General features: G+C 50.1%; 1 protein-coding gene across 1 annotated transcript in view; it reads right to left on the bottom strand.

Annotated features, from left to right (window-relative positions):
• Window positions 1–7,739, bottom strand: part of LOC147692398 (uncharacterized) — a 352,032-nt gene extending 344,293 nt beyond the window's left edge. Inside the window, exon 1 of the mRNA XM_086938616.1 lies at window positions 7,668–7,739. Within this exon, the coding sequence (XP_086794742.1) occupies window positions 7,668–7,710 (43 nt within the window). The 5' untranslated portion in view covers window positions 7,711–7,739. The remainder of the gene's footprint in view (window positions 1–7,667) is intronic.
• Between the last annotated feature and the right edge of the window lie 5,332 nt (window positions 7,740–13,071).

The following is a 13,071-nucleotide window of genomic DNA, read 5'->3' on the forward strand; positions in this document are numbered from 1 at the left end:
CCCTTCACAGTTGTCCTGTATCTGTAGGCAGCCAGCCACTGCTAAGCTGGGCATTGCCTGAATAACTATTGCCGGATTGTCATTTACCTGCAGGCTGGCAGTTAGTGCTGTCTTCTGGGCCCCTTCATCTAGATTCTCTGCTTCGCCCAGCTCCTCGGTCCGGATTTTGGCTCTCAGTCCTTGTCGTGGTCTAGAGCCTCAGAATAGATCCACAATCGTTGGACCGGGCAGGTGTTGTTGGGGCACTGACCCACCCTTCCCCTTCCTTTCTGGAGCATCATCCTTCCGGGTTCCAGTTTGCCTTCGGCGTCCAGGCTGTCGAGCCACTGCCTCTGTTCCAGCGCATATCTCAGCCACAGAGCAGACGGATGTCGGGCCACACTTAACGATGGACTGCCAGCAGCCGGAGCCGCCCCAGTCTTCCTTTGAGTTACTGGTTGCCCCTTCGGCTACATCCCGACTGGAAAATGCATCTCTGAGCGGCAGCAATCAAAGCGGCTCAGCGTGCTGTACAGCTTCTCACAGGTTTGTAGGAGTTCTTACTGTCCGGCCACAACTCTGCAAGTTGGGGTGCAGCTGCTGGCCTCCTCACTCAGAAATTTCAGCAAAGTGTTCAAAATTTCCAATAGCATCCTTATTTTAGCACGGGGGCACATCGGGGGCCTCAATAGATCAAGGCGTTTTGAGTTGCAAATGGTTGCCCCAGCCGACCACCATCTTGCTTCCCATGTGGTTGTTTGCTGAGTGTAGCATCCACTCTCTTCAGCCACTAACCCACTTTCCCAAACTGGACAATATTGCTCTCATTGCTCCTGTATGTGGTCTCTCTAGGTTGATATAGAGCTTTCGGCCCCAGACTGGAGACCCATATAAGGTGGCACGGGGGAATTTTGCTCAGAGTATGTCTAGGATGTAGGTATCTTTTGGACTCTTTAGTTGTTAAGAAAGCTCTTCATGTGGATGTGATTAATTTTACTTTCACATGAACTGTAGGAGGGTGGATACCTGACTATGGTTACCCCCAACTTTTTGCCTGGTTTTCCGACTTAGTTGACCTGGGACCCTGCTATTCAGGGCCCCAGGCCTACTGCTCTCTCTCTAAAATGGATTCCATGTACCTTAGGTACATATCTAATTGGATACTGAGTTTACCTTATCAGTCCCTGTACAGTGTACCTTAGGTACCCAGGGCATAGGTGTACCCAGGGCCTACCAGGGGCTGCAGCATGTATTATGCCACCCCTGGCTCGCCATCCAAATCTGACACAACTGGCTGCACGACAGCTGGGGCAAGGTGGTGTAATCACCCTTTGCTATAGATATAGTATTCCTATATCTAACCCTAAAATGGACACATGTATTCCTATCAGTCACTCCTATGGCAGGCCTTATCAATCCTGAAGGCAGAGTGCTTGGAATTATGTGAGATGGTGCTCTGGCATGAGCTGAGCCCGTTTGCAGCTTGCGGAACCAAGTCCTAATAGCTGTTCCATGATAACGCGTACCATATACTCTTAAGTGCATTATAATCCTCGCGGTTATTTGCCAACTCTGGTATCGCTTTATCAAAACATGTCGAGTAAGGTGTCATACGAATTGGAATACTAACCCCTCGCCAATTCTGGCGACGGGGTTAGCATTCCACCCTTCTAGAGGGACACTACATGTGTGTAACTGTGAACCCCGGTTAAAGTTAACTCAAGCCTCAGCATCACAAAATGGATGCTGCCACCACAGACACAAGTCTGACCTCCTGCTGCTGGGAGTCCTTCCAGCAAGGAGAGCATGGACAAAGGGTTTCCTGTCAGGGGCGGTGCTAGCACCATCCCAGACAGGGTTTTGTGTATCCTAGGTAGGCAGAGCTGAATAGGAAGGTGACTGCAAGTGGCACCCCGGTGATCACTGTGCATAGGCCGGCTTGAACCAGTTCCAGGGGCACACAAGCCCCTGAGCTGGGGAAAGTCCGGACAGGGGAGAGGGGTGTAACCACCCCCCTTCCTGGTCCCACCCATGGGCAGGACCTAGTCGCGTACCAGCCCCTTTCTTTCGAATAAAGGTAGGAGCGGGGACCCTTCCAGATTAGATCATCTTGAATCCTGAAACTACTTTCTACGAAAGGAACTCAAGACTTCTTCTCAAGATTTCTCCCTTGTGACTAAGGAGTAGTCACCCTGCATCAGCGGGCACCAACTAAGTATCTTGCGGTTTGCTGCACGTCCTTCCTCCGGAACCAGACCGACCAGCACGACGAGACCCGGACTCCCTGCCCTCTCTGACCTCTACCTGCCTCTACAGCACAGCTGAGAACCGTGGGTGCGACGAGACCAGAGGACCCGGTGACCGTCGGAACCAGCACGACACTGACCCAGCACGACCGCCGAGGGACCCTCGAGTGGGTGCATTGGGGTAAGAGAAGCCCCAACCCCAATCAGCGCGAGCACCGAAGACCAGCCCCCCAACATCCGCCAGATCTGCGTGGGGCCCTTTTGCTTCTGTGTCGCTTGCCACGTTGTCCGGTCACTTGCCCGTTGGCTAGTGACTCTCCAGACGACGTCCTACGTTTGTTTCACCGCTGGTCTAGCTCCTCTAGACTGGCCCCAGTCTCCTCCTGAAGGGGACCTTCCTCGGACCCTCCTGGTCCACTCAAGACGCCATTTTGTGTCGCCACGTGGGCTTGCCGTAGCCAAGGCTTGTTGCCTCCTTCACCGGATCCAGCATCGCCAGCAGCAGACATCCGACGTGGGACAGCTCGCAGACCTCCAGCCTGGTCGACATCAGCGCCCCTGGTCCGTGCAGCAGCAGAATCCCGTGTCACCTCTTCGCCTGGCTGAGTGACCTCGTCCGGTGCCATCCTGGTGCCAACCTAATCACTGGCTAGTGATTCAGAACTCGGTTCCCTCTGCTTACAGGTACTCTCCTTCACTGATCCAGTCCTTGGATCAGCCCGGAACATCTTCACTGGTCGCCTGCCAGCAACTTCCACTTCAGGCTCCTGGTTCGTCAACGAGGATTCCTGACGACACTTGAACCCTATGCAGCCGCAGCCCCTGGGCTAGGTAAACCGAGTACCACGGTGCTCCAGCGTAGATCCACTCTCTAAGTGCCTAGATCCACTTTCGTTTTTGACCTACCTAGTCGGGTTCGCCCGAGAACACTAACTTTGCATTTACTAGCATTCATAGACTTTGTCCCGCATTACGCGTGAGAGTTTTCACTCTGCACACGGCGCCCCTAGGCCTCCTGCTTCTAATCTAAGGGTTCAGCATTGTAGGCCTAGCGATTCTAAAGTCTCTGAGAACTGTTACTTACCTGCTAGTAATTTGCATTCCACTTCCATAGTATATGGTTTTTCGCGCCCCTCGGGCATTTGTGTAAATTGTGCGACTTTCAGTATTTCTTTAAGAGTTTTGTTTTGTGCTTAGCGCCCTGTCCTCATAAAGAGTCCAGGGCTGTTGTGTTATAAATAAATATCTGTTTATTTTCATAACAACTTGTGTGGTGTCCTTTCACTTGGTGTTCAAGGGGTATATGTGATGGTATAACAGCTGGCTTAACACGCCCTCTAGAGTTTAGCCCGAAGACTGCTCTTGTCCATGCTACTAGGATAGCTGGTCTATAAGGTTGACTTACAACCAATCATCAATAAGGGTTGTTTGGACTGATAAATAGTGATCACTGGAATAGTGAGCACTGCATATCAGGCCAACTTATCACATGAACCATTTATAAAAATAAAATATGGTTCATAAAAAAAAATCGCTGCAAACCGCACATAATCATCCACGCCCAAAAAAAATAATACACAACTGGTTAATCAAACACAAAAGATAAGAGTCTAGAGCAAAATATGCTAAGATGCCATGTAGGTGGTAGATTGCACTATAGAAATACTGGTAACATACCATATGGTAAAATAGCATAACAAAGCATAGTATAGAATCACATATCGCAGTGTTCACTGAAAAACATTGCAGATTAAATCATCTACAAAAACATGTTGAAAGCTTGCATTTAATTATAATCACCGCTAATTATTACTCATTTATGCGCATATGGAGAAATTGCTAAAATATCTGGCAATATCTCACTTACGATTGTGTAACAAAATTGCTACATTTGGGATATACCTTCAAATTTAGCAACAATCTCTACACTCATAGTATGACCAGTGAGCCGCCAGCGGCCCTTCCTTGGTGGCCCGTGGACCTTGCAGGTAATGTACCCATGGCCCCCCAGAGAGAGGGAGTGGAGAGATGGAGAGAGAAAGTAGAGAGAGAGACATTGGAGAGAGAGAGAGTAGAGAGAGACAGTGTAGAGAGAGAGGAGAGAGAATGGAGAGAGAGAGAGAGAGAGTGGAAAGAGAGAGACAACAGTAGAGAGAGAGAGTGGAGAGAGAGAGTGGAGGGAGAGGGAGAGAGAGAGGAGAGAGAGTGGAGAGAGAGAGAGTGGAAAGAGACTGGCTGACTGACAGAGAGAGACTGACAGAGAGAGAGAGTGAGTGACTGACAGAGAGAAAGACTGATTGAGAGAGAGACTGACTGACTGACCGAGTGGGTGACTGACTCACACAGAGAGAGACTGGCTGACAGAGAGAGAGACTGACTGACTGACAGAGACACTGACTGACTAAGAGAGACTGACTGACTAAGAGAGACTGACTGACTAAATGACTGACAGAGAGAGACTGACAGAGAGACTGAATGAGAGAGACTGACTGAGAGAGAGTGACTATGAGAGAGACTGAGAGACAGAGAGAGACTGACTTAGAGAGAGACTGAGAGAGAGACTAACTGAGAAAGACTGACTGAGACTGACTGACTGACTGACCGAGAGACTGACTGACTGACTGAGAGAGGCTGACTGACTGACTGAGATGGTAGATTGCACTATACAAATGCTGGTAACATAACATGTAGTAAAATAGTATAACAAAGCATAATATAGAATCACATATTGCAGTGTTCACTGAAAAACATTGCAGATTAATCCCTCTACAAAATATGTTGAAAGCGTGCATATAATTACAATCACCACTAATTATTACTCATTCATGTGCAGATGGAGAAATTGCTAAAATCACTGGCAATGTTTTACTTACGCTTGTGTAACAAAATTGCTACATTGGGGATATACCTTCAAATTTAGAAACAATCTCTCCATCCGTGGTACTCATAGTACGGCCCGCAGGCTGCCAGCGGCCCGGCAGGCCTTCCTTGGTGGCCTGCAGACCTTGTAGGTAATGTACCCATGGCCCCCCAGAGCGAGAGAGCGAGAGAGAGAGTGGAGAGAGAGAGAGAGAGAGAGAGAGAGAGAGACAGAGACAGAGAGAGAGAGAGAGTGTGTGGAGAGAGAGAGTGGAGAGATAGAGAGAGAAAGTGGAGAGAGAGAGCAGAGAGAGACATTGGAGAGAGATCAGAGAGATACAGTGTAGAGAGAGAGAGAGTAGAGAGACAGTGGAGAGAGAATGGAGAGAGAGAGTGGAGAGAGAGACGACAGTGGGGTGAGAGAGAGTGGAGAGAGAGGAAAGAGAGTAGAGAGAGAGAGAGGGAAAAGACTGGCTGACTGACAGAGAGAGAAACTGACTGACAGAGAGAGTCTGGCTGACTGACAGAGAGAGAGACTGATAGAGAGAGTGACTGACTAAGAAAGACTAGCTGACTGAGAGAGACTGACAGAGACAGACTGACAGAGAGAGGCTGACTGACAGAGGACTAACTGAGAGAGACTGACTGAGAGAGACTGACTGAAAGAGAGACTGACTGAGATACTGACTTAGAGAGAGAGAGAGACCAACTGAGAGACTGAGAGAGAGACAGAGAGAGACCGACTGAGAAAGACTGACAGATAGAGAGACTGATTATGAGAGACTGACTGACTGGAAGAGACAGACTGACTGACTGAGAGAGACTGACTGACAGATAGAGACTGACTGACAGATAGAGACTGACTGACAGAGAAAGAGAGACTGACTGACAGAGAGAGACTGACTGACTGACTGAGATAGAGACTGAATGACAGAGAAAGAGAGACTGACTGACAGAGAGGGACTGACTAACAGAGAGAGAGCGACTGACTGACTGACAGAGAGAGAGACTGACTAACGGAGAGAGACTGACTGAGAGAAAGACTGACTAAGAGAGACTGGCTGAGAGGGGGAGAGACTGACAGAGAGAGCGAGAGACTCACTGAATGACCGAGAGAGAGAGTGACTGAGACTGACAAAGAGAGAGACTGACTGACAGAGAGAGAGACTGACTGACATAGAGACCGACTGACTGACTGAGAGAGACTGACTGACTGAGAGAAACACTGACTGACAGAGAGAGAGAGAGAGAGAGACTGGCTGACAGAGAGAGACTGTGATGCAATTGGGGTCAAAGAGAGTATGAAGCTATGCAATGCCTCTTAGATTGCTATTGTCTGCTAATAAAAATGTATTATCAAAATGTGCTCTTTGTAGTTACATCTGCTTTTGAAATACAGCATTGTCGCATTGTCTAATGTTTTGTAATGGGTTTGATTATGTTTTACTCTAACCCCACCCCCCACTGACCTCGCCCCAACTGACCCCACCCCTCCCGGTGCAGCCCTCGGCCACAAACCACACTGTAATTTTGGCCCCCGACAGAAAGATTGTGAGTACCCATGCTCTACATGATAATCCAAGCATTGCTACTGCATTGATGCTTTTGTTATATTTTTTCACAAAAAAATATTTTGGCTGCTGTGATTGATCTTTCTGTCCGGCTGCCTTAAGCAGTCGAATTTTCCAGCTTATCAAATCAGAATGGAAAAACACATGGGGTGAAGTTGTGGCCAAACGGCTAGAGCAGTTGACTTGGAAGCTAGGCAACCGGGTTCGCATCGCGGCAGGGACAGCTCAACATCCGGCAATTTTATGCAAATCACTTAACAAAATAAATGTATACGTCTGTAACGCAACCAGTACTCATGTAACTCTCTGATACCTTTGGGTTAAGTTTACGCTTGGGCAAGTCATCCACTGGTTTCATTTCTCATTTTTTTTATCATCAAATGACAAATATTTTTGTTCAATTGCTTCATTAACACAATACAATGAATATGTGCATTACATGTTAAATCATTATGACACAATATACGTTCAGGGGCGCCAGAAGGGCGGCAAGCAACGAAAATGGGCCCCTATATTCTGCCAGGTAATGAAATACAGCAATACTCATGTTCGGTTGGGCCCATCAGACTTTTGGGTCTCAGTATAAGCGCACCTGCTGCACACTTGATAGCTACACCCCTATTTACATACACATGAAGCATCTTTCTGTGAGAAGGTATGAAGTTAAGCATAAGGAAAGCCAGGGACTATTTTTAATTTAACATCCATACCTATTCCTGACTTTTCAACCTCTACGATTTCAAGAGAGAGCCAACTGAATGACGACATCTACATAGTTAGCAAAACAGTAGGGGGTTCGGCCAACTCAGAGGCTGCTCTCGATAACCTTTTGTAAATGAAATGTGGATTGCAGCGCGGGTACACAGACTCCCAGCATTAAAGCACACGTTCACACGTCGTCGTCATGCTCTCAATTGACCCCCCTTTCGCAGTTTGTGTCTTTAAAGCGCATTAGGAATGAGAGGGCATCATTGTCTGAGGTGCCAGGATGAACGCCCATAGCCTTCCTCACCGTATTTCCTGAGGTACCCGCGGTGTATTCCAGCGGAGCTCATGCCGACCTGCACCGTCCATCAGAGAGGAGGAAGAAGTAACCGCTGCCAGAGCTGCAGGCGCGGGGGTCACGAGCAGCAGGAATTAATCCCGCGCAGGGAGAATTCACTCTGACGTCGATGGTGGCCAGTGAGAGTGGAGTCCGCCAGCTGGAGCTGCACGGAGCCAGCGGATTATCCGCCTTCCCTCTCTCTGATGCTTCCGAGCATGGTTTATGATTTTTAAAGGCTGGCGTAAGGCTCCCGCAAAATGCAGAGCCGTGTGACCCCGCACGCATGCCCCTGCGTGCACGTCCCGGGCAAACTTGGAGCTGTACCTGGCAGCACTGTTCGTAGGAGTGTTCTAATATGTGCTACATACGTTCAGTGAATTCAAAGACTATTGAAAGAGTCCGGTTTCACTTATCGGTATTGGACAGTCGTCTGTCCGATCAGGTCACACTTACCAAACTAGTAAGGCCAGGGAAAGGGACACCACAAATTCTTTAATCCAGTGCATATTTAAAAAAATCTTTTTCGCAAACCCTGAGGTTGTTGAATGTTAATAAACAGAGTCTGACAACCGAAGTAAACAATGAGATAATAACTTTAGCAAAGGATAATTGCATGCAGCTTTTAAAAAGACAATGGTCAGCTTGGTTAAATAAGGGCAGAGCCATCCAATTCGATGCTAGCATGAAAATAGGAGCTGCCCCACCCCCGGAAGTACATTTGCCCGAAACTTCCCAGCAGGGCCAGACCGGGAACCAAAAGCAGCCCTTGCAAAAAAGTACCTGGGCTTAGTACTTCAGCTAATGGGAAGCACAGCCATAGAGCAGGGGTGTGCCAAGTGTTAGCTCACATAAGGAGAAATATGGGGGATCTGCCAGAAGTTTTGCAGAACCAGGGTGATTTGTCCCAACAGTGTTAGAAACCTTTACCCTTATCTACGCTCTTTCTTGATAAGATGCTGAACCTCATTCTTCATGAATGGAAAGATATAAAACATATCAACTTGCCCAGATTTCTTTTAAAAAATGGATTTTTTGGGAGATGTGGATGAAATTCTCCAGCACAATATTAAAACTGATGCTATGTTAGCAACCTTGATGCACAAGTTACTTACCTTCGGTAACGATATATCTGTAAGAAATAGTAGTTAATATTAGATTCCTTACCTTAGAATATCCCCAGGCGTCAGACTGGATCTGGAAACTTTTGCGTAGCAATACCCCTGCCCGTCGGTAGGCGTCGTCTGCGGCTTCGTGTCCGTCGTCGGCGTCGTTGGCGCCTGGATGACGTCACCGGAGTACTTAGACGCCACCCTTGCGTGCTGATGTCAGTTCTTATACACAGCTTTTCCGGGCCAGAAACACAGAGCCATGATAAAAACCAACACTGGTGCCATGAAACTAGGGCCCTGAAAGGGGATGACCTTAACCCTAGATATCGGTTCGCAGAACAGGGAGGATGGGTGGGGCGGTAAGGAATCTAATACTAACTACTGTTTCTTACAGATATATCGTTACCGAAGGTAAGTAACTTGTGCATCTGAAAGAAACAGGTTAGTATTAGATTCCTTACCTTAGAATAGATACCCCAGTAATACCAACCCCGGTGGTGGGTCTGCGAACCAATTATCACACCAGAAAGTCCTGCAGGACGGAACGGCCAAAGAAGCCATCCCTCCAGACTTGGCTGTCCAGGCAGTAGAGTCTTGCGAACGTGTGCAGCGAGGCCCACATAGCTGCCTGACAGATGTCCTGCAAGGGGACTCCCCGGCCCAGGGCAGTAGTAGCCGCCGTGGCCCCAGTGGAAGGGGCCCTCAGCTGAACAGGAGGCTTCTTTTTAGCCAAGGAGTAGCATGCCTTGATGCACAACACGACCCACCGAGAGATGGTCCACTTGTGCACCGCCTGACCTTTCTTAGCACCCACGTAACCAACAAAGAATTGGTCATCCACACGGGACTGGCGTGTGCGATCCAGATAGAAAGAGAGTGTACATTTTGGGTCCAGGCAGTGGAGTTGCTCTTCCTCTTTAGAGGGATGCGAAGGTGGAAAGAAGGTGGGCAAGGTGATGGACTGCCCGATGTGGAAAGCTGTGACTACCTTGGGCAGGAAAGACGGTCTTGTCCGCAACACAACCTTGTCCGGATGGACAGAAAGGAAGGGAGGCTTGGATGACAGAGCCTGGAGCTCACTCACTCTCCTGGCAGAGGTGATGGCAACCAGGAAAGCAGTCTTAAGAGTGAGAAGACGGAGAGGACAGTTATGAAGTGGCTCGAAGGGAGCGCACATCAGAAAGTACCAGGGACTTGAACAAAGAAGGCTGATCAGGCAGTCTTAAGTCTTAAGAAGGCGGAAAGGGCAGAAAGGTAGCCCTTGATAGTGCCCAGAGCAGACCCCGGCTGGGCAAGTGAAAGAAGGAAGAGGAGAACCTCAGAAAGAGGGGCAGAAAGGGGATCCAGAGCCTTTGCTGTGCATCATGCCACAAACTTGTTTCACCTGCAGGCGTATACCGACTTTGTGGAGGGACGCCTGGCTGCCAGAATTACATCACAAACTTCAGGAGGCAATTCAAATGGCTTCAACTGTCGCCGCTTTATCTCCAAGCATGGAGGTGGAGACTGGACAGGTTCGGGTAGAGGACCATCCCCTGCTGCTGCGACAGAAGGTCCTTCTGAAGAGGCAGATGAATCGGGGGATCGACAGACATACTGAGTAGCTCGGGATACCAGTATGTTCGCGTCCAGTCCGGAGCCACAAGGATAACTTGGGCCTGGTCGTGCCTGATCTTCTTCAGCACTCTGGGCAGAAGTGGTATAGGCGGAAAGGCGTACAACAGACCGCAGCTCCACTCACGACGAAAAGCGTCCCCGAGCGAGTGCTGCCTTGGAAATTCCAACGCGCAGAACTGATGACATTGCACGTTCTCTTCTGTGGCGAATAGATCTAACCAAGGCTCTCCCCACTGCTGAAAGAGGCCTTGCTCCACGTCCGAGTTCAGACGCCATTTGTGATCCATCATGCATCGACGGCTGAGTTTGTCCCCCCTGGCGTTCAGAGAACCTGCCAGGTGTTTAACCACCAGGGTCACGCCCTGATGTTCCAGTCACTGCCAGAGGCGCAGAGCCTCCTGGCATAGGATCCACGACCCCACCCTGCCCTGTTTGTTGCAGTACCACATGGCGATGGTGTTGTCCGTGAACACCTGCACTACACTCCCCCGGACAGAGGGGAGGAATGCCTTCAGTGCAAGCCGGATCACCCGCAGCTCCAGAAGGTTGATGTGGAGCCGGGACTCCGTCGGAGACCAGAGGCCTCTGATCTCCGCCTCTCCCATGTGGCCTCCCCAGCCCTGGAGGGACGCGTCCGTCACAACTATGTGCTCCGGGTGGGGTAGGGAGAGGGATCTGCCGCTGACCAAATCGTGGTCCGTGAGCCACCACTGCAACTGTCTTGCAATGCCCTCCGAGATCAAGACATGGTCGGACAGGTTGCCCTGATGCTGGACCCACTGAAACATCAGGTCACACTGCAGAGCCCGCATCCGCCACCTGGCGTGATGCACCAGAAGGATGCAGGAGGCCATCAGCCCCAGAAGCCGCAGTGTCAACCTGACTGAGACTCGGGATAACGGCTGAAAGACCGGAATCAGAGCCTGAATATCCCGAACCCGCTGTTCGGGAGGATAAACCCAAAACTGCGCCGAGTCCAGAACCACCCGATGAAGAGGAGCTTCTGAGAGGGGCACAGGTGCGACTTCGGCACATTGATGGAGAACCCCAGTAGGTGCAGGAGGTCGGCCGTAGTCTGGAGGTGGCTGACGACTGTCTGGGGCGAGCCCGCCTTCAACAACCAGTCGTTGAGGTAGGGGAAGACTGAAACCCCTAACCTGCGCAGATGAGCTGTGACCACCGCCATCGCTTTCGTGAACACCCGTGGGGCGCTGGCAAGGCCAAAGGGGAGCACGGTAAACTGAAAGTGCTCGTGGCCTACCATGAACCGCATGTAAAGTCGGTGGGCCGGCAGGACGGGAATATGAAAATAAGAGTCCTGCAAGTCCAATGCTACCATCCAGTCTCCTGGGTCTAGGGCAGCTAAGACCTGAGCTAGTGTCAGCATCTTGAACTTCTCCTTTCGGAGGAAGCCGTTGACGTTCCGCAGGTCCAAGATGGGGCGTAGGCCCCCTTTGCCCTTCTTGGGTACCAGAAAGTAATGGGAGTAACAACCACACCCTACTTCTTGCCCAGGAATGCGCTCAATGGCCCCCTTGGCCAAGAGGGCCGTAACTTTCTCTCGTATAAGTCTCAAGTGATCCCCCGACACGCGGTGGTATCATGGTGGCATGGCTGGAGGGGTCGCCTCGAAGGGGAGGGAGTAGCCCCTTCGGACGATTTGCAGCACCCACCTGTCCGATGTGACAGTGCACCAGTGGAGGTGGTGATGGCGAACCCTGCCCACCACTGGCGTCACATGGGCCTGAAAGCACGGACTAGGAAGGTTTTAAGGCAGATGCTGCAGGGGCGGGTGTGAACTGGCCTCGCCGTGAAGGACTGGGTTATTTAAGACCCAGCGGTGCCAGGGAACAACACCTGAAACCTTCGTGGGTAACCTGCTCCGGCGTACAAGTGACAGAGACACGGGACACTTCCTTCGGCGTCAAAGATTCGAGCTTTATTTACTGCAGGGAACACAGAAGTCACGGCAAGTACACCATGTGCTACTTGTGGAGACTGCTTCAAATTGGTTCTGTGGATCGCTCCTTTTATACATAATTTACCCATAGGGTTACATAGGACACAAAAGTTTATGACCCGGTTCCCACAATTATCCCCCAGAGGGGTCACTTTGGTCACTTTGATACACACAAGGTCCGGAACATAAGTGCGGAAACATTTGGCTGTAAAAACCCATCTTCCCACCATTAGTGCATTCCAATCAGCAGTAAAACAGATCGAAATAGGAACAAGGACAGGTGCAAAGGAAGATGGGGACAGTGGGAAGATCGGAAAGGGTGTAAAAGGGGAGGTATCGGGAAACACGAGATACAGGCATCTAAGGGACGTGCCTAATGAGATGCACGGCTGAGACAATAAGCCGGCCGCTCGAGATGAGCCTCGAGCGGCGCCATCTGCCTTACAGTATCATCCCCCTCATCATAAAGACACTTACAAAGAACATGTGTCTTCCGCAAATATCTTGGGAGTCCCAGGGTCGCGAAGCGGACAACGTCCGTTCGCTGGCTACTTGAGGGCAAGAGACAAAATGGATGCCATATCTAAGATGGAACCCGTGGGTACAGATAGAAATACCCACGTAACAGACAAACGGTTTAGGTTAGTACAGCGAAACTGCGTACACCCACTGAACTCGTCATTTG

Source organism: Lissotriton vulgaris, chromosome 9, assembly GCF_964263255.1.
Source record: "Lissotriton vulgaris chromosome 9, aLisVul1.2, whole genome shotgun sequence".
NCBI lineage: Eukaryota > Metazoa > Chordata > Amphibia > Caudata > Salamandridae > Lissotriton > Lissotriton vulgaris.